Here is a 22,785-nt window from a genome sequence, read left to right on the forward strand (position 1 = left end):
GTTATCTTATTGGAAAACAATAATGATTGAGTAACCATTGAATTAGCGTTTAGGTTGTTATTAGTATGATTGCATAATTCATGACTCTATAATGGATAGGGCAGTAGTATAATTGAGTTTTATGTTCAAAATCGGGAAATAATCAACAAAATTGAAAATACAAAGCCTGTTATATGGTTAATTGTTTAGCTCTTTTTTCATTTCACATCAAAATTAAAAGGATTTGAGAGGGTTTTGAGGAAATTAAGCTATATCTTATAAATCATCATCTTATTGTGTGAAAATTGATATATTATTTTGTATTATTTGTAATTTGAAGTATCTTATAATGATGTCATGTAGAGGGAAACCCACCTTGGTTTTGTAGAGCCTAAAGTGCTAAGAAAATTTTGTATTAAGTTGGCTATTGTCCTATTCTTCTTGACTATATGAAGTAGCTTGTACCTCTAGAGAAGCTCAAGGAAGTAGTTGGAAAACAACCAATAGATAGAAGACAAACAAATGACTTTCTAAAAGTATTTCGCTCTTCCAAGAAGTTTGGAGAGCACCAAAAAGATCAAAAATCAATTTCAGAAGCATCAAAGGGATCTATCTAACCAATATAACTCAAATCAAAGAATAAGTACTATGCAAGACTTATCAAATGATCCTTTGAGAACATTAGAGCTCTCCATAATTAACCAACTAACCTCCAAAAGACTTGAAAATTGGCTAAATGTGCACAAATTGGCTAAGCACCAAAAAAGGGACATTACAGTGATGATAATTACTTTCTTTTTTCTTCTCCGCTATTTTTCTTTTCTTTTCTCAGGACTCACCTCTTGATTCCTTAGTAAAGACCATATTTAATTTGATATTCATTTATTGTTTCTAAGAACCCAATACTAAGTTAAGAAGAATTAGCTAAGAGAGGGGTTTGAAAGAATCCTTCATTTAGAGCTCAACATAAATTTGTGATTCACCCCTTGTAATTTTCTCATCTACCATTTTTAATCTTCCCATAAAATACTTAATTATCTCCAGGATTTCCAAGCACTAGTAGTCTTAAATAGGCTATATAGTCATATCTATATTAGGGACTCTAGGGTATAAAAATTGATAGGATCAAAGTTGGGGGTCCATCTTTTTAGAAAGAGGCCCACACCTTCCATCAAGTATAATGTTTTCTGCATGATATTTTTCTTGAAATTGTTAGAAGGGTATTAAATTGTAAGAAAGAAGCCTTTGGAAAATAATTCTATTTGAACTTCCACTCCCCAATTCTCCTTCATCCAACTTTCCAAAATTTCCTACACGCACCACATGCTACTTAATTTTCCTTTTAGGGCATTATTTAGACAAGATTTTTTGTAATCGTCAATATTATCATGGAGGATAGATATTGATGTCTAGAGGTAATTATTGAGTGCATTATTCTTGCCATATCCGATCTTTAGATAGTGGATGTGAATTACAAATGAAGTGGTCATTATTTTGAAAGTTGGGTTGTTACAAAAATTTTAAATTTAAATCTTGAATTATTTATTGGAGAATCCTTAACCATATTTATATGACTCTATGATGCGTTGAAAATTAGGGTTTCACCACCTTAATTTATAAAGCCACTAATTTACATGGGATCACCTCATGTTAATAGAAGGGAATTGAGCTTGATTGATCCAATCCTAAAAGGATTGAATTCAGATTAGATTAATTTTTCCCTTGTTTGAGTTGAAATTAAATTTGAATTAGAGTTGAATTGAAATGCTAGATCTAGGATGAACAATGAGAATTTGATATAAAATAATAACAACAAAATGTTGTAGATGTCACACAGAGCTATAAACCTGGATCTAAGGAGGGAAAATTGATCAAAATTTGCAATGGAAGATTCAGGCTGAATTGTCATGATTGAGGGGAGTAGGTCACCCTGGTCCTCTGAATGTCAGAGTCAGATAGGATTGGATTTTTTTTGATTAAGGATGATGCATAAAATCGACTGTTGGAAGGTCGTTAGAAATTCATGAGACCAAGGGGAGCCAGTCATCTTGGTCCTTCTCTTTTTGTGCCTTCAGAAGTTGAGTCTAATTGTGATCATCTACACTGTCGAGTTCCTCCCTCGTAGCTCTTGAGACAATTACCTGCACATAGAAATAAGGAAATAGGTTTGGTTGATGGGGGTTTTCCTTAGGTTAAACCCCAATTTAGGAATTAACCTTGAATTGAATTGATAATTGAACTGAAATAGAATGCTTTCCTTTTGACGAAAAGGCTAGATCTAATTTGAAAATGCTTAAACTTGATACCTTGTTGAAGTTTGTTTGAATCCTCATGCAAAGGTTTAAGATGCAATTTAGAATGTCTTCATAGAAGGTTGATCATGGATGCTTGAAATTGAATGCTTGAGCTTGGTTTCACCTTCTCCTTCAATGCTTGATGAATACTTGAATGCTTGCTCATATAGACATGAATTGATTTTGCTAGAGTGCAATTGAGAGTTTAATTATGATGTTCTTTCCCATTCCTATTTAACAAATGTGGAGGGGGCATATGCTTCTTTTTATACCTAACCATGTATTAAATGTTTGAATTTTTGGAGCAGACCAGCATAGAGCCAATTTTTTCTCCCACATCAAGTGATCGTTATGAGGTTCTATTTTGGGTCCTGTTTGGGAGGACTGGGTCATCTTGGTCCTATCATTTGGGACTGAGGCTAGGTAAGGAGTTGAAAATGGAGATTCCAAGATGGTATGAGCAGCTTGAAAGCAAACATTGAGAAATGGAGGCTGGAACACTAAGGTGAGGGCTAGGCGAGGACAAAATTGTATAAGGATACAATTTAGGACACTACAAGCTCTTTCACACATGACTTCCTCCTCATGAAGAAGAGAATTGTCGTTGGGGTCTAAAGTTTACTATTTGTTCCTACTCTTGCCCTGCTAATAAAAAATTGTCATCTCTTCATGCATTTGAGGATAATCTGCTCGAGTCCCATTGTTCTCTTTTGAATCTTTCACCATTCCTCTATTCTTGATTGATCCACCAATTTAATCCTCAGTTGCTCTAATGTTTTTTTAATAATTTTTATATAAATTTTCTTACGCTTGTCTACACCATTTTCTACCCTTGCTCGTTCACCATACTAGTTACCCTTTTTACTTACGATTTTTGTTTAAGTGATATTGATATTATGTATTTTACTTACTTTTTTACTTACTAGTTTTGCTTGATTGATATCGATACTAGTTACCTTTTTAACTTACTTTCTGATTACCTGCTCTCTCACTTGCTCTCTTGCCATGATGATGGATCATGGTGTTTGATCTAAAACATTGGCAACATCAAAAAGCTATACAGTCCAATCCCGAAGAATTAGAAACAAATCATTATGAACTGTGGAAGTTTCATGATTTTAATTATGTATTTTTTTTATTGACATAAAATATTATTTTTTATCAACAATTTATAAATTATTATTTTTATCAACAATTTTTAAGAATTATATTTTTATATAACAATAACTTATCAATCAAAACATATTTGAATGTCACCTATTTTTCATTTACATAAATTATTAATTTCATATCACTAATTTTTAAAATATAATTTTAAAATTAAATTAATTAAATATGACCTACCAAATAATATTACATATTATTTTTTAAAATAGAACATATTAAACTAGCATACCTATATTCTTAGAAATCTAAGTAAAGTACGCCAAGTGATATCAAGTTTGAAAATATGGAATATTTATATGTTCAATGATAAAGTATGAAGTGCAATTAAATTCAATGATCGATGATGTTTTTAATTTAATTTTGATTAAATTTGAATTAATGATAATTAAAATGAGATAAAGGCAATATCATACTTTTTCACTTGGTATAATAACAACATTTGTAAAATATTATGCAAATTAAACATTTGGAATCATTTATCAAAATGACATTTAAAAAATAGAAAAAAGTTCACTTGACTAATCATTCATGTAGTAGAATTGTTAAACAACACCTATACTATATTATAATCATTGAATTTAGTCATAGATACAATGTGTAAAGAGGTTTTCAAAATTTGTGTCAAGTTTTACTTTGTTAACCATTTACGCACTGGTAATATCTCTTCATTTTAAATATCATGAAGAAGAGCTCGAACTTTGATTGTTATGTTGGACTTCACAACTTATAATGTAGGTATCCCATAGTGAGCATGTAACAACATGAATGATGGCATGACTTTATGCACTGTGAATCTGATTGAATAATTAAACTTAAAAGTAGCAACCAACCATTCTTCAAGTGGTCTTGTGTGAAAACTAATTCATGATTGTCCCTTAAAAAATCTCATGAATTTCATACTGAGTTGTTCAGATAGGTTGTGTTTTTTTATTGTCACTATTGGCCTAATAATGACCTTTCATATACATCTAGCAAGGTAAGGGTCTTGAAGCTCATGGTATTGAGAAATTGATCAGTCACATAAATTTATAATCTCAATTTGTAGATTATATTTTTTTACATCTAGTTCATTTTCACCTCAGAACCATAGAGGAAGTTAAATTATAAAGCATAATTATCGATTTTATTATTATTATTATTCTTTGGTCCATTTTTGTCAATTCTATTGATCATTTTTTCTCTCAACCAGTAGCAAACACTTAATTTTTCTATACGATGAATGATATTGAGTGGAATACTATAGTGGTACTTTTTCAACCAATTGGACACCCATGCACGTACATTACATGACATTTTGCTCACCTGCAAGGAAATTATTTTTTAGCTTTTAAATCAATATTGAATAGTAGAAGATAAATATTTTAAACTTAAAGGCAATATATTTTAAGGTGAGGTAATTAGATAAATTTATAGAAATTTTCTTCATTTGAAGTAAATGTATGTTGTTAAATAGGAAATAAAGTAGAGCAACATATATCTAGCATTTCTCTTATCCTAACAAAAAAAATGTTGCAAGGTTACTGTTATCACTGGAACCTACACCCCTATTTGCTAAGCTATCAACTCAATGGGCTTATGACACATGGGAACACTCCTAGGCCTGTGGGTTGCCTAAAACTTGGAATGAACCTCCAAAGAAAGCTGGTTCTTAGCTGGTTATCACCTAATTTTAACTATCTCAATAACTTTGCTGAGAAAAGAGAAGAAGGAAAACATAAACTGAAAATACTATCTAACAGGTGATGCACCAAACTGAATATCTAAAAATTTGCATAAGCTGATTAACACACAAAATAACTAGTAACAAAAAGGAACTCTTGCACAACTCAAAAACTCATAACCTCTGCATTAATACTTCATAAGAAGGCTGAAATATAAGAATCTCAGTAGGAGAAAAGATGCTTTCTCACAACTTGAGGTTACTTCGTTTGTACTTGAATGCAACATAGAGAGGCTATGAAATATACTATTTGCTCAAAAACTTAGTGGCTCTACCCGATTGAGCCTGTAGGTGAACATCTGGTAACAGTTACATGATGTATATTTAGAAAATGCTACATATTTCATTTTTTTTTTCATTTGAAGTAAATGTATGTAGTTAAATAGTAAATAGAATAGAACAACATATATGTAACATAACTAAAAAAATGACACTTTAATATTAAATTATTATTAAGATATTAATTAAATTGTATATATTAATCAATATCAAATTATTATTGAGATATTACTGTTGGTGTAAATAATTATTCATCTTGGATATTATTACACTTACTTAAGTTTACTTTAGGATAATGCATTTTCATAGTAGTTTGGGTATGAGACACTTGGGTGTTTGTGCCACATTGGGATAGTGTGTGTAGGAGAAATTCCACCTTTTATGGTGTTGATCTTGTTGTTACACTCCACTCTTGTTGTTACACTCCACATTCAGTGGGTGATCCACCTCATGTGGACTATTATATTATTTCTCCTACCTACCCACACCTATTTCCTACCTACCCTTGTTTGTTATTGAGCCACATGTCATGTTTGTGTGCTCACATATCCCTAGCCTTGCCTATATAAGCAAGCTCATCTACATTGTATGCAACTATTGAACTATTGTAATTGATTATTGATCATTTTCTATTGATGAGAATACAGTTTATTCTTGTCCTATATTGTGTCTCTATTTTGTACATTTCATTGAGCTCTTGATCTTGGCAAAATCTCACATGGTATCAGAGCCATTGGGGCTTCATTGATTCGTCTTGAAGAGGCATTATTGCGACGTCAAGAGGCAGATCTGAGGAGAAGCATCTTTTGGAGGCGTCCTAGACCAGATCCGACCCCGTCATTGCATCCAGAAGGCCGTTTCCATGAATTTTGGTTATAAAGTCAGCCTATTTTGGTGAGAATTTTTTTTTCACCAATTTTGCTAGTATTGTATGGATTTCGAAAATTTTCTATTATTGTTCAGAATTTTTTTTTTATTTTTCTAAAAATATTTTTCAAAAATCAAAAATCAAAAAAAAATTTGAAAAAATCGAAAAAAAATAAAAAATAAAAAATAAAAAAAAACTTGTTTTTGGGGGTCCGCAGACCCCCACCCCGTGACCTGTCGTACCCTGCAGGTCTGCAGGCGCCACCGTACCTATCGACGCAAAGTTTCCCGTGCCGCCGCCGATCTTCACCACCGCCGCCCACGCCGGTACCTGCTGGTCCTGTCACCCGCCGCCAACGTGCCTCGTCCCGTCCTCTCAGCTCCGCAGGTTGCCTTCACTCCGCTGATTGGTCCCGTCTCCTGCCGGACTCTGCAGCACCGGTCCACGGCCTTGTCCTCCTGTCAGTCGCCTCGGCTTTGACGACCGCTCCCGTCCTCTCGATTCCGGCTTGCCTCCGGCAGCCTTCTCCCGTCGACGACCACAGACCAACAGACTCGCGCCCGCCACGTGGCAGGCGGCCACTGGCCCGCGGGTACAAACCTTACGCAGAGCTGCCCAGTTGACTTTCATATGACACATCATAGAGCTATGTAGTCATCCGTATGGATGTCACGCAGACGCCACACGGCTCACCCAGTTAGCAAATCCGTACGGTACGGACCACACAGTCACCTGCACAGTCATCTGCCACGTTAGCAGTCCGTATAGTACGGACGCCCAGTCAGCATTGCGAAGTTTTGCGACGGTCATACGATCGTCAAATTTAACCCAGTGACTTGCTGACATCAGCACCACGTCAACATTTTTCAAAAATTTGGTAGGCCCCTCTCATTTGCATTTTTGATTTTTGCAGTTCAACTTCAAATGGCCATAACTTGCTCATTTTTGCTCCTTTTTGGGTGCAATTTTTTTTGAAATGGGCTATAATTTCGTGCTCTCCACAGTGGTGAAGATTTTTTTTGATTTTGATTCATGGATTTTTCATAAAATACAGTTTCTGGTGACTGTACTTGAGTAATCCTAGTTTTTGCAACTTCAGAGGCTTCGTTTGGGGTCATACGACCTCCTTTTCAGGTGTCGTTTTTTTTGAAAGTGCATATTTTTTTGTCTACTTTCACATGATGCTATCAGATTGATGCCATTGTAAGTAGAAATTGTACTTTTAGATTTTGGCCATTCTTGGCTCTCTTGGTACTTGTATATTTGCTTGAATCTCAATTAGGTTCATTGCACTATTGATTGAAGTCTCTTGAATCTCATTTGAGAAGTTGTAAAATTTGCATCATAAGTCCACTTTGCCTTGTTTTGCAAGTGGCTCATTGTAATCGCACTAAGTATAAAGTGTCAAAATCATCACTTTGGGGGGGGTACTTTGATTGAGTGAATTTGGGGGGGTGTCTCTTGTGCTCTTGTGTTCCTTCCTTTTTGCTGCTATGGGTTCTTCTAAGTTTCCTCTCTTAACTCCTCATAATTATGCTACTTGGAAAATTGATGCATGGAGTAAACTTATGGAAAAAGGACTCACTCATTACATTGATGGAACTATTGTTGCTCCAGCTGATCCTAAGGTTGATCCAGTTGGTCACTTAGATTGGCTCACTAAAAATATCATGGCAATTGGTACCTTAAGAAAGTATGTATCAAAGGATCTCATTTTTCATATTGAGAAATGTACTCTAATCAAGGATGCTTGGCAAAAGTTTCAAGACTTGTATGGTCAAGTTGATGAGATTAGGGGATAACAAATTGATAGTGATCTCACCATGTTAGATCCCAAAAACTTTGATACTATACAAGATTATGTCACTAAGGCAAATGAGTTGAGGGCACAACTCAAATATTGTGGCATTGATAAAAATGATACTCAATTGATATTCAACTTGATAGGCAAGCTTCCGCAAGAATATGCAGCATTTGTTTCTAGTTTCCAAACCCATAGGATGACAATGGGTTCAAGCTACAAAATGCCTACATTTGATGCTTTCAATGAAATGTTGATGATGGAACAAACTAAGTTGATAAGCATGGGCATTCTTAAGGCTTCTAAGTCTCAAGCATTAGTGGCAAATCAAGGGAACAAAGGAGATCAAGGAAAGGACAACTCAAACAAGAAGAAATGGCAATCAAAGCCTAAGGACAAAACACCATCTTCTCCACAACAAGGAGATTCATCCTCTTCCAAGAGAGATAATTCACCAAAGAGGGAGAGACCTACTTGTGCTTATTGTAAAAAGATTGGTCATGAGGAGCATCGTTGCCATTCTAAGAAGATTGATGAGCTCACACATATCATCAAAAAGCATAACATTGATTTGCCTAAAAACTACAAGAAGGATGATTCATCAACTTCCACTTCCTCACATTCAAAAGGAAAAGGGCAAGTATTCATGGCTTCTACAAGTGGGAAGACTCACTCTTTTGGAACAAGAAAAGGAAAAGCTCTATGTGCTACTATTAGTCCTGATTCAGAGAGATGGCTTCTAGATTCAGGGGCTTCTCATCATATGGCATCTTCACAATCTATGTTCTCTACGTTTGTGCCTTGCACCATGCCACAGATTTTGATGGGCAATCATACATACATGGATGTGATTGGGAAAGGATCTATTGACATTGGGGATAACTCCTTCAATGATGTGTTGTGTGTACCCCACTTGACAAACAATCTCCTTTCTATCTATCAAATCACACATGGCGCAACTAAGAGAGTTGTGGAGTTCACACCTGACTCAGTTTTCATTAGAGACATGGAGACTAGAGCTATCATTGCGACTGGGGTGGTTGATCATGCATCTTGGTTATACTCCTTTTCAGATTTTGTTGATGATGATGATTTCACATTTGATGATTCTATACATGATGATCACACTTCTTGTGATGGTTCAGATTTTGAGGAGAACTTTGGACACTTGAACATGGGGATTCTCACATGTGAACCCATTCTTGAGCCTTGTATTTCATCTCCTCATATTGATATCACATCACCTATTGCACCTGATAATCTAGATAGTGCGACAGTTTTGCCTTCATGTGATTCAGTGCAGCAGGATATTCATTGTCTTCAAGCTTCAGATTCATGGGATGATTACTTGACAGATATTACAGGTTTGTTTGTGGAATCCTACATTGCAGATTTGGGAGACATCATTGATGACATTCATCTTCTCTTTGATGAAGGTGATCCTTCTTCGATTGTTGCGAGGGAACACTCTGACCCTCTTGTTCATTCTCTACATGATCATTCTTTTCGAGGTTGACATGATTGTGGATACTTATGTACAACAGTTGGAGGAGGTCTCTTTATGTTTTGAGGAGACATGTGAGTCTCTGGGACATGTTCTACATCCATCTCCACTAGATCTTGGAGTGCCTTTTTCAGCAGTGTGGCACAGTTTACCACCTTTGGAGGGGGTATCTTTTAGCATCGACATGGGGACACTTGAGTAGTTTTCAGAGATTGCTTTCATCATGAGTTTTCTTCATACATCTTCCCTTCATGATTGGGGAGACTTCATGGATACACCTTTGGTTTTGTTTCTTCCTAAGGGGAGGAATGTTGTTCGATGTTCGTGGAGCAGTTTCTTCATACATCGAGCTTCTATCATTGGTGCAGATTCCACATTGAGGAGGGGCTTCCTAGCTTCTCTTCTTCTCTCATATGGGGGGACTTTTTCCTCACATGGGGTTTTGTCCTTCACATTCTTCTATGAGAGTTCTCTTGTATGTTTTTCATCTCTCTTTTGGGGGAGGGTTTTTTCCCATTGGGTTTTTCTCTCTTTCCCCACTTTGTGAGAGATTTTATTGCATTGGTTTGCATGCATTTGCATTTGTACATGGGTACCTAACATGGCCTCGTAGCCGGGACCCATCTTGCATTGCTTAGTTGCATTGTAGACTTAAGTGCATTCCCCTAAGTTGCACTTAAGGGGGGGTGTTGGTGTAAATAATTATTCATCTTGGATATTATTACACTCACTTAAGTTTACTTTAGGATAATGCATTTTCATAGTAGTTTGGGTATGAGACACTTGGGTGTTTGTGCCACACTGGGATTGTGTGTGTAGGAGAAATTCCACCTTTTATGGTGTTGATCTTGTTGTTACACTCCACTCTTATTGTTACACTCCACATTCAGTGGGTGATCCACCTCATGTGGACTATTATATTATTTCTCCTACCTACCCACACCTATTTCCTACCTACCCTTGTTTCTTATTGAGCCACATGTCATGTTTGTGTGCTCACATATCCCTAGCCTTGCCTATATAAGCAGGCTCATCTACATTGTATGCAACTATTGAACTATTGTAATTGATTATTGATCATTTTCTATTGATGAGAATACAGTTTATTCTTGTCCTATATTGTGTCTCTATTTTGTACATTTCATTGAGCTCTTGATCTTGGCAAAATCTCACAATTACTATACTTTTGTATTTTTATATTTCTATTATTATCAAATGTTGTTCTTGAATAATGGTCAAATTCAATTATTACATATATTGTTAGTTTAGGTGGAGAACTTCCTGGTTTATTGATAATTTTTTGAATATATCTTAGAGCTCCATTTACAAGTCCTTGTATCCAAAGATCTTTAATGTATACACAACGAATGAATTCAACTAGAAAATAGAGAGATAATCTTAATACACAATTGAAATTGGAATACATTGATAAGATAATGAGAAAGGATATGCGAAGAAAGTATGAATGATAAACCAATGTTAGAATATGTGAATTGTTGTGTACCTTCAAAGTTACACACTAACGTTGTCCTTTCCTTTCCTTGACTTCTTCAAAATCCACAATGACTTTTTATTCTTTTGTAATTGAAGGTAAATAAACAAACTTTGTCGCTTTAAATAAAGTATAAACAAAATGTTCTAAATATAAAATAAATTTATCTATTTGAATGTATGGAGATGGCTTTTTTTATCTGACAATTATGCATTACATATTGAATATCTAACTTGTTACAATACTACACATACAATTTAATTTAATTTAATTTAAGTTATTTTAGTTTAATTTTAATTATTTTAAATTGTTTAATTTAATTTATCATTTAATTTAATTTAATTTGTATTAATTTAAATAAAATATAGTATATATTTTATTGATTTCTATTTATATATATAGAATAATATAATGAAAATTTTAAATATTTAATTTAAGAATTCTTATTATAACTGGTTGACAGGATTAAGTTTATTTAGTAAAATATTAAAATAAAATAATATTATTTGATAAGAAATTTTAGATCACCTAAATTTTAGGATAAGAGAAGAGGAAAATAGAATAATGATATCTAAGCCTAAAAAACAATAAAATAAAAGTAAAAATACAATGTCTCATTTAACGGCAGAATGCGAATGGAATCCTAAATCCGTGTAAAAGGAAACATTAAATTCGCACAAACGAGACAGACATGTCTGGTAAAAGATCACAATCAAGGTACTACTCGACAATTTGTGATCCGAATTTCCCGGTAATGTAGAGCATTTCATCGTCGTCACCCCTGAAAAGTATAAAGAATTATCACTTCATCAGGATTCAGGACCTGAAAAATCCACGTTGACAGATGGTCGATAAAACCTATAATGGATAATCTCCGCACTAATTACTGCTGTGTGTGGCACATTGTTAGCTTGCTTATTCCCTTGAGTGATGGAAGCTCAAGTTGCAGCTCACTTTCATTTCCATTCCCAACCCCATCGCCTACCTCATGCCAGCAGAATTAATCTCTTCCCTCGAACACACATTAATTTTCAATTTTCACCATCACCGGAGAAGGCAAAGTTTGGTCGTGGGACGCCATTTCGGAAAAACAAATTTCTTAGCTTTTGGCCGGTTCACATGGCTGCGACAGAAGCAGCACAAAGCCAACCCGTCACAAAAGCTGTATGTATTCTTTTCCAAAATCCATGAAATTGAATTTGCATTCATGTTCGCAGTTATACTATTTTATTATGCATATGTTCAATACACGTGGTCATTATGCAAGTTTGATGGATTCAAATAGTGAAGCACAATAAGCACCAGGGCTTTTTAATGTGTTTAAATAATTTTGTATACCAGAAATTACACGCAGTCAAATTTTGTAATATTAAAAATTCACAGAGTCAAATTCAGATATTACTTAGCAACATTGATATGGACTGTGGAAATCTCATTAACTAATATTTGCTTTTATTGGAATACATCCCCTCCTAATTCTATTTATGTATTGTTAATGTTTTAATTTGTACCTTTCAGTACAACACAAAATGGAAGATTATGTAAGGATAAACCTCTTTTCAAATTCCTTGAAGAAGAATCACTCTTCCCAATTCTGCATCAATTCTCCCTTAGGCTTCACATGACGGGGTCTAATTAACTCCCTTATATCCTCTGTTAGCCTTTGCCTATTAGCTCTTAACTTTGTCTCAAAGAAATTCTTAAATATGACACAAGAGACATGCTTGTGGTGCCTATCCGTATGAACGGTCCATAATTTCACAGGATTAACTTGGCCTTTGTGGAGAATTGGAGATGTGTAACTTATTTCTAGCTTATTATTCCAGTATGCAAGAAATGTGACAGGACAAAATGATTTCTAAACCTTTTTGAGGAGGCTTTTTAAAATTCAACTATGTCAATATGAATCTGCTTGGCCAAATATTCCCCACAATCAAACAATGTATTCTGATGCCTAGTTACCAGAAACGCGACGGGAGACATCCGTTTCGCGTTTCGACGGCCGAAACGGGTTTCCCGTTGCTGACGGCCGTTTCCAAGCGATGATTTTCGTTTTTCCAGATTGCAGTTAAAATTTAAACAAAAGTTTAGGCCTTTTTTTTCCGTAACTTGGGGGTGGAGTTAACATTAAGTTATACATTGCAAGCTGGAGTTTATAACTACCAATATTGGAGTTTACATTAATTTATAATTTTTGTATGACCAGTTAACTATGACACATTTATTTTTGTCCTGGTGGTTTGGTTTTATTATATTCATTGTGAAAAGTGTTTTATATAAATTATTTTAAAATGAAAGAATGAAATTAAATATTTTTTTAACAATGTTTAAATTTTTAATTAGAGATGTGTATTATAGTTTTTATTTTTAAAATTAATTTTGTTTTATTTTACATATATATATATATATATATACATATATATATCTATACAATCCGTTTCTTATACGCAACCTTTTAAAATTGGGTTTCTCATCACGTTGCCGTTGCGGTTGCGTTTCTCGTTTCTCGTTTCTGGTAACATAGTTCTGATGTGGATTCTGATTGTCTACAACAAAACCTAGATATGCAGGGCATACTTGATTTACAACATCTTGATCTATAACTTAACAGAAACCTTGGAAAGTTTCCTTAAGAGAAGGTACAAACTTACTTATTTTCATAGTCTTATTTTCGTCATCTAGAATGATTGTTTTAATTGTCTTTGGTTTCTTCACCCTATAATGAGGCAACTTTATTCTTGTATAATTTTTTTTATCCTTCTTGCAATTTAAGGCCAACTTTTTAAATCTAATTATGCCCTTTGGTGTTAATCGAAATACCTTTTGAATTGTCTGTCTATAAGATAAGATTCCTCTATGCATCATGCATAGTATGGGTCTTCTCATTGTAGCATAGACAGGTCCATTCTACTATCTTTGTCATAGGAGATATTGAATAATTTACCTCCAAGCATTTGAGTCAAGGGATCCTTCATATCACCCTTGGCATCCTTAAAAAAGACTTTAGAAGATTTTTCATTTCAACGGACATCTTATACCTCTTTCTAGTCCACATTATAATCTTAGAAGTATCTTTCGTTGGCAGTTCTTTTGGAGGCAATCTGTGTTCATAGAACTGAAAAATTTGCAAGGCTTTACGTTTGGACAACTATATTTTTTGATTGGTGCACCAATTCAATGTACATAGATTATTCTAGAGTTTCGACTTATCACAAATACTACAATTTAAGCAAATACACTGTATTTCACTCACCACAAGAAGATTGAAGACTAATAAGTGTTTGTGGAAGGTTAAGAATCGAATTTACATTAGTATCTTGACATGGGACATTGTAGAGGTATTAGAGCTAGTGATCTTACCAGCTTGTGTATTCAAAGTTCAACTTTGCATGTTTTAGTTATATGTAGTACAATGACAGAACAAGCAGATTTTCACTTGAGGGAGATTAGGAAACAAGGCCGATCCATAGAGAGTGTAGAGGCTCAATCATCTCCTACAAAACATGTTGTCGAAGATAATAGTATGGTAGAAAGAGAGGAGAATGAATGTAGATGACAATTCAGATGGTTGGGCTGAAAGATGGACTATAATATGAATCCCCTTGGACAACCCATGGTTGAAGCATGTGCTTTTGAGGATAATAATCTAGATGCGACTTAGAGCCACACACAAAAGACTGTTCTTGTTTTAGCTACAAGACTAACCCAACTCACGTTTTTGAATAAGGATGTAGAGGCTTTAGAACTTGAAGCCCAAAATTCACTGTTTGATGATAGTAGGGCTTGTCATGTAGAATATAGAGCTCTTCATGAGGAGATCCAAAGTGAAATGTCACTCACCAATTATATGATGAAGAAGAAGTCTTGGAACGGTTATAGACTTGAGCCTAGATTGCAAGTCTTTCAGAGAGATATGTAGCAAGATTTGGGGAGGTTGACATTCTCTCCCTCTAATGGATCTAACAAATGCTTAGCTCATGTGTGGGTATAGAAGCTAAACGCATACCTATCCCTCAAACTAATGACCAAAGATGAAGCAATCAAGTTTGCCGCCTTGCATTGGGAGGGTATTGCATATGAGTGGTGTTACCACTGTTTGATCATTTAGAGTCACGAATCCATCACCTCATGATGAATTCTAGAAACTTTTGATTTAGATATTTGATCAAAAGGATCTTGAAGTTGTTTTCAAAGATTTGAGTAAGCTCAAGTAGTATTATTCAGTGGATAATTATGTAACAAATTTTCAAAAGTTGTTGATGATAATGCCAAACATCACAGCAAGAAGATTGACTATGCACTTCAACAAAGGGTTAATTGAATCTCTTAAGGTGCTGGTCAAGGCTTTTGAACCACCTACCCTACGAGAGGCCATCAAGTGGGCTTTGTCATTGGAGACTTCGATTGCGAAGAATTAGCTCTAGACCAAAACCTTCATTCCAAAGAAACCCTTTCACAAAAATGTATTGCAAACCAAGAGTTTCCATCAAGACTCAACATTGAGGTGAAAAATGAATTGAGAAGGAAGGTGTATTTCGGTTGCAAGGAGTCACGGTAACCTGGACATAGGTGTCCTAGGAAAGGACAAGTGCATTACATTGAGGTAAGGTTTGGCGATGAATTGGGATTTGAGGAACTCAAAACATAGAGTGAACAAGAACTCGAATAGGCAATGGCAGAAAAGAAAGATCAAACAAAAAGAGAAGAGATCATCTTGGGAGGCACTTGTAAAGTCGAACTCTAAAAATTTCCAGAATTAGCCAATCTTATTCTTTTCCCAAATTAAATAGTTTTTTTGATGTATCAAAGACTATAGTTTGATAGTTTGCACTCCAATCTTCAGTGTTATTAGAGTTTTCTTGTTTCAAAACCTATGATTCCTCAAAGCATCTTATAAATTCTGTGCCCTTCTTTAATAGGTTTGTGCCTATCCAAAAAGAAACATTGTTCTAATAACTCTCTTTAGATAGAAATTTGAGTAATGATGATCTTATAACATTTTATGTAACCGTGTATGGTGTATCTCAACTTATTTCTAACTAGGCCTCATTTCATTTAGCAGGGAAGCTTTGGCAAAGCTGTGGTGGTTGGAGGTGGGCCAGCAGGTTGTGTCATGGCACTTTATTTACTTCGTAGGGGATTTCATGTTCATGTTTTTGAACGTCGATCAATGGTACATATACCAGTCCCTATCAGAAGTTTCATTTTTTGTAATATTATGAAGAATAGAAAATGTTGCTAAATTTGGAGACTGACAGTTTCATATAATCACAAATTTTTAATCTCATATATTGACTACAATGCAATGAAGATAGATGAAGCCAGACTCAGAGGTGATCCGCGCTCTTTTCCTATTCTGTTGACAAGAAGAGGCATTAAGGTCATTGAAGCAGCTGGTTTGGAGTTGCCTTCTTCCATTTTGAAACCACAAGTAGGCAATTGTTCCCACCTACCGAAAGGGAAAAAGGTAAGACAATATAAAGATACTTATAAGCTAGCTCACTAATGTTCTTCAACCTTTCCCTATTCTTTAATAATATACAGGGAAAAGGGAAAAATCTTGATACATTCACTTGAGGATCTGTATTGCACTTAAACAAAGTTAGCAACCTATTCTTTTTCCACAACTTTAGTCTGTAATAGTCCTTTTGCCATAAAATTATGGTATAGTTGTTACCTAGTGTCCTAGAATCAATAGATCAATTGCTTGGCATCTAGCTTTTTTTTGTGATGTCAAATATATAAACTGTACCTATTACTGCTACATGGCAGAATATTTTTTATATTTGTTAGATAATTTTAATGTTTTATAAATGTGGATCAGTGGGTTTCAATTGTTTCTATTTTGATATGATTATGAACACTGGCCACCTGAACTCAAAACATATCGAAAATGTGTATGTGATAATACCCCACAAATTATTTTGTGCTTGTATTGTTTCCCATTGTAATTTGGTGCATGCCTCTTTTTTTGAGACATTTTATAACCATTACTATAATTTTTCTTGCACTTTTTGCATGGAGGACATTATTTTGGAGAGAAACATATTTGTTACTTCATTGTTTGCTTCTCATAGAGATGTGCAATAATGGACAAATAGTCTTAATGCCTTTCTTCAAATGTTGATTCAAAACTCAGGACATGGGTTGTGGAAGTGGCTTAGATGTGTTTTTATTGCTCAATTTCTAATCTGGTTTAAACTTTATATTAAGATTTATTACCAAACAAGTAGCCACCAACATTTTACCACATTGGAGTTGTATTATGTATGTATAGGTGATTAGTTAGTGGTATAATGAGGGTGATGTAACTACAAACTTTTGGAACTGCTGTCTATTTAAAGTTTTAAACTTATTTTAATAATATATGTCACGCCCCACTATGAAGCCAAGAGGACTTGAACAACAAAAACAATGAAAATATGAATAATTTTTTTTTTAATAAAGATAACATTACAAATGCAAGAGAGATACATTCATCAAGATAAATAGTGATACACAATTAACAACTAGCAAATGTCCTCAAGGTCCCATAACAATGTAACTCAAGGTTGATCACCATCCAAATACCTCATCAGAGAACTTCTATACATATTGCAATATCGATCGATAACATAAGTACATGATACATATTACATTGCTTGAGAATTTACATATGAACATCAAATACATTACAATGGATCCACAAGATATAATCTCCAAGAGTTCCATGATGGGATGAATACATGAATTTGGAACAATAATATCAGTATTCAATCTTCTCATGAGCCTCCTCGAACATGAAGCAAGACGAGCCAAAACCCAATGGGTCCGAATAGCACTCCACCCAACCATGTGGTACCATAAGGTCCACCCCCCGTGCCAGGAGGTATCAGCCAGACTCATATGGCGGAAGCAAAACATACTAGGATACCAAACACGACTCAAAAACGAATCAGCAAAGCTATACTCACCAGAGAATCCACAAGACAAAATACACATGAGACTCACAAAAGAGTTAACATGACAGAATACACATGAGACTCACAAAAGAATCAACAAGACAAAATACACATGAGGCTCACAACAGTAACATCATAGGAGTCACAAACGTTAACCACCAACTTCTAGAGGCTCAAAACAATCCATAGGAGAATAACATAACATAAATTACCACTAGGCGGCAATAGGGAAGAGTGTCATCACTAGGTTGTCATGAGTTACCCTAGTAGGTCTTCACTAGGTCCCGGCCCCCATCTTGGGTTACCTTGGTGACCTCTCTCGACCCCCGGCCCCCATACATACACTAGTGGACCACACCAACCTCTCGTGAAGACAAGATTGGTGGAAGCCATTCCAAGCCCTTCTCTACTCACCCCAAATCTAATATGAGCATTTGCGGGCAAAAGAGGCAACAGAGAATTATCTTTATTAATGTGAACGAACTACCCACCCAAGTTCATTAATTTAGGTTTCCACTTGATTACAAACTCTCATTGAGTTACCTTGGTGACCACTTTGGGTCCCGGCCCCCAATGAAAGCCACTCCCCCTTGACTTGCTCCTAGGAATCAAAATAAAACACAAGGCCATGACACCCAAAACACAAGGTGACATGGTTCCGACCATAGCAAGGCTTAGCCCACTTGCTAGAAAAAGATAACTATTCCAGATGGCTCAAAGCAACAAGGAAACAATAGAAGCCAAGCAGGACACCAATCTCACAACATTCGATGACGAAGGGATGACATACACAGTAAGAAACTCAATCATAGGTCTAGCCTCTGGAATCTAAAAGCATTACAACCACATGGCCGTGCAACCCACAATGATAAACAAGAATCACAGCGATAGCATTACCTCATAAGGTTAGACATAAAAGAATACAATATAACACCAAGGAAACCAATCTAACCTTAACACCTTCATTAATTCAGATTTAGCATTAATTTCTAGTGTCCCAAATTCAAATCATCATAATACACTCCCTTCCTATGTTTTTGCACAATAAAGTTAACATTCAATATTCAGTCAAAAACGAAATACATAATTACCATTTAACTATCATGATTTGATCATTATCAATTAAGAAAAGAGCTTAGAGATAGAAGATAAAATATTCATATATATATATATATATATATATATATGTATAATTAAATACATAACATAAAATAAAAGTTAGCAGATCAATATGTGAGCACATTTCTCTGATAACAACATAGAACTGAAATCAACATTATATATATATATATATATATATATATATATATTGCATTATACAAAAGAGAATCGAAAATATAAAATTGATCGAAGTTTATTATTATATTTTTTTTATTACAAGGCAATGAAAGGAGGGGCACCGTGGGTTTCACCCATGGCTGTGGGTGAGTCCCCACAGTTGTGGGCAGAGCCACCCACGCCGTGGTGGGCTCTCCCATGGAGCCCAAAATGCACAGGGCCGAAGCTAAAAAAAATACAGACAATAACAACAAAACAAAACACATACAAAGAAATGTGATAAATGACTACGGCAAAAACAATAGCATTTGTATATATATATATGTCAATACTAAAACAAACCGACCATGAATCACATAATTTCCCAAGTATAAATCCAACAAATCCATAATGCCCAATACACAGATTTTTAATTAAATCCAACAAATTCCAGATTCTCAAATAAGATTAAAGTAAAGCACAATTTAAAACTTTACAAAAATCAGAGCCACAGGGTACAATTTTTTCCAGATATTGATTTTTTAGTCAAGGGATGCAAATTCGAGGAACTAACAAGAACAATCCCTCAAATCAAATTAATCTTTCTTATTTCCTCATTTTAGTAAAACATCACATTGATTCTTATTGAAACTAAGAAGAAATTAACATGCATAGGAAGAAATGGATCAGGAACCTACCTTATTACGCTATCTGAAAGAGAAAGCAGAGATAGAACAAAAATTACAGGGTACCAATTTAGAGAGCTCCACTTCAGATGAATCAAACAATTTTCCCAACTTCGTTTTCCCCAAAGCTAGAAATTTTTCCCCAAAAATTTTCTACCAAAACCCCATAACTAGGATAGCACGTATGCAGAGAAAGACTTCACGGGGAAATCCCCAGAAAAACTCCTCCCATTTTCTTTTTCAAAATCAATAGATATGCTTTTTTTTTTCAAAATGTAACTCCCATACGCATGCAAGATTCCCAATTAATTACATTCCATTAATTACTTTATTTTAGTAACCCCCACACATGCAATCTGAAAATAGAACAATTTAATATCAATTATTTCCTTTAAAATTAATTTTTAAAACAATTAAGTAATAATTGTATTTTAATAGATTATTACATGAGTAATGAAAATACTTGATTAAAAATTTATAATTTTCTATTTAATTAATCCTTCCAATTCAGATAAATAATTTAAGCCTTTAAGCTTCTCAATTAATAAGTCATATGAGGCAACTATAATAAATTATTAATTAATTAATCTTTAATTACACAAATAGATGTTATTATTAATTCCCTTAATAAATACTCTTTTCTAATTAATTAAATAATTTAAATCTTTGAGCTCCACAGTTCCAACTTATTAATTAATCAAATAACGACATTCCCAATATCATTAAAATATAATACTAATCTTATCCACAAAATATTAGATAATTATTATACTACACACAGGAGCAGCAAAATACAACAAATCAAAACGCGGAGGACCAATTGAGCAGACGATAGACATGACCAGACATACACTATACAAGTATACCTGACAGGGGTCTCGTTCCATAGGAACGCTGGTACGATGGGGTTTGACTGATATCTCCCTTTTCCACTTTACCATTGGGTTGTAGAGCACACTCAGACCTAAAGATTCAGGCAGAGTCAATGCTCGATACTTGCAGCTGCGTAAACAAACCGTTGAACATGTACATATAAATCACATAGTATCATACTGTGAATAGGGAATGGAAGCGACGTAGCTTGCCCGTGAAGAGCAATGCGGTGTTTTTCCCTTTCACCCAAGCACATCAAGCATAGTAGCAGTGTACATCAATCAATATGCATTGATAAACACAAGAACTCATAAGTAATCCATCACAATTACCTAACTACTAAACATGAATAACATCTAATAAGGATATCATTAACAACATCATATCAATCCATCATAGACATCGACAAATAAATCATCATTCACAATCATATAACAACATCATAAATTGCAACGAATCATAAGCACAAAGTATGAATACCGCATAAGAATCCAAAGGTCATAGTCAAACATCACAACCAATACCAGAATCGACCAACACCAAAAAGGGTCGAACCACACAGAACTCCAACCACAAGGGCTGACAAGCCAAAAGAGAGAGGGGGACTACAATATAAGGCTATTCTTTCTACCTGAAAAATCTTGCCAATTCCATTCAATTTCATTTCTTTGATTTTAATTAACATTGGTATCAAGGCTGGATCATGTTGAGGAAGATCATCCAATTGAGTAAAACATTGATTGTGTGGAGTTAGAAGAAGTTTGGGAAGAGGGGAGGTTCCAAGGTGCAAACTAAGTTTATGGGAAAATTGTGGAGAAGAACTGTGGCATAATTTCTTGCTTTTGTAAAGGTTGTAGGCCGTAGTTGAGGGCATGAAGAAATTACTTTCAAATTGTGATAGGAAGGAGGTTGCAAACTACAAAGGTCTGAAGGTCATGCCCTTTTAAAAGCAGCTAAGAAATTTCTTGCAGTTGAAGACCTCATGTGGGCAGATCATGTTGGGTCCCAAAACTGCAGGTCCAAAATTTTAGAACATTTCTTACCTTCAAGGCCAAGGATATGTTGTCATGAAGGTAAAACATAAGTTCATCAACATGTTGAGGAGAGTTAAAGGCTGTAATGTCCCTTCCTTAGACCTCTCAGTTTTTTGTGGAGGTTGACCTACTATTAGGGTTTTGTAGGTCAGCAGGGTGGTTTGGGACCCAACCCGAGGTTGTGGGATTTAGTTTGGGAGCTTCGAAGGTCTTCCAGTTGGTTTTTGGGAGCTATATCTATGAATAAAATTGAAATTCTAATGGTGGCCTTATGTGAATAGTGAAAAGTGAATAGTAACTGAAAAACATAAAGATGAATAGTGAAAAGTGACCCCCATCTTAGTAACTCAAGTTGTTTTTAAAAGAGGGCCAATTTGTCAATGAGAAAATAGACCCTCAAGCTCATTTTAAGCTTTTAAAGGCTAAATAGTGACTCCCATATGCATCGAACTTCTTGGAGAGCTTATAAAAAAACAACTTTCATAACAATTGCCCTCATTCTTATGCTTCCAATTTTTAGATCAGTAGCAAGCTTGGGGGTTTCAGCAGATTGGAGCTTCCAGGAACGCAAACTTTTGGAAGAATTTGGAGATTTAGACGAAAACCCATCTCTCCTGGTGACAGGTTACATTAGTATTTAGTTTTAGTGTGCATTTGGCAGCCTTCATTGGGGATTTTAGTACAGATTTATCAATTCGAGGGCATGTTTCCATCAATTAATTGCAGGGAAGACCTTCTAGAGGTCATCACCACTCATTTCTAGCTTATTCTTAGCCAGCCGCTCCATTTTGTAAACAAGGTTATGAAACCTTAGGGTGTATTTGGAGTAGCAACTAATATTAGAGCTGATTTCTGATATTATATCTGCTTCAAATTTGTATCAGACTTTT

The 22,785-nt window shown here is 34.9% G+C and overlaps 1 protein-coding gene across 4 annotated transcripts in view; it reads left to right on the forward strand.

The window, feature by feature from the left end:
• Positions 1-11,749: 11,749 nt before the first annotated feature.
• The window catches only part of LOC131077759 (kynurenine 3-monooxygenase), a 143,704-nt gene continuing 132,668 nt past the window's right edge, over positions 11,750-22,785 (forward strand). The window contains exons 1-3 of one of the 4 annotated variants that reach the window (XM_058015309.2): positions 11,750-12,268; positions 16,164-16,277; positions 16,416-16,571. In XM_058015309.2, coding sequence (XP_057871292.2) covers positions 12,035-12,268; positions 16,164-16,277; positions 16,416-16,571 — 504 coding nt within the window. In that variant the 5' untranslated portion in view covers positions 11,750-12,034. The remainder of the gene's footprint in view (positions 12,269-16,163; positions 16,278-16,415; positions 16,572-22,785) is intronic. The other 3 variants (XM_058015308.2, XM_058015306.2, XM_058015307.2) reach the window with 3 other exon arrangements.

The sequence above is a fragment of the Cryptomeria japonica genome, chromosome 3 (assembly GCF_030272615.1).
Source record: "Cryptomeria japonica chromosome 3, Sugi_1.0, whole genome shotgun sequence".
Lineage (NCBI taxonomy): Eukaryota > Viridiplantae > Streptophyta > Pinopsida > Cupressales > Cupressaceae > Cryptomeria > Cryptomeria japonica.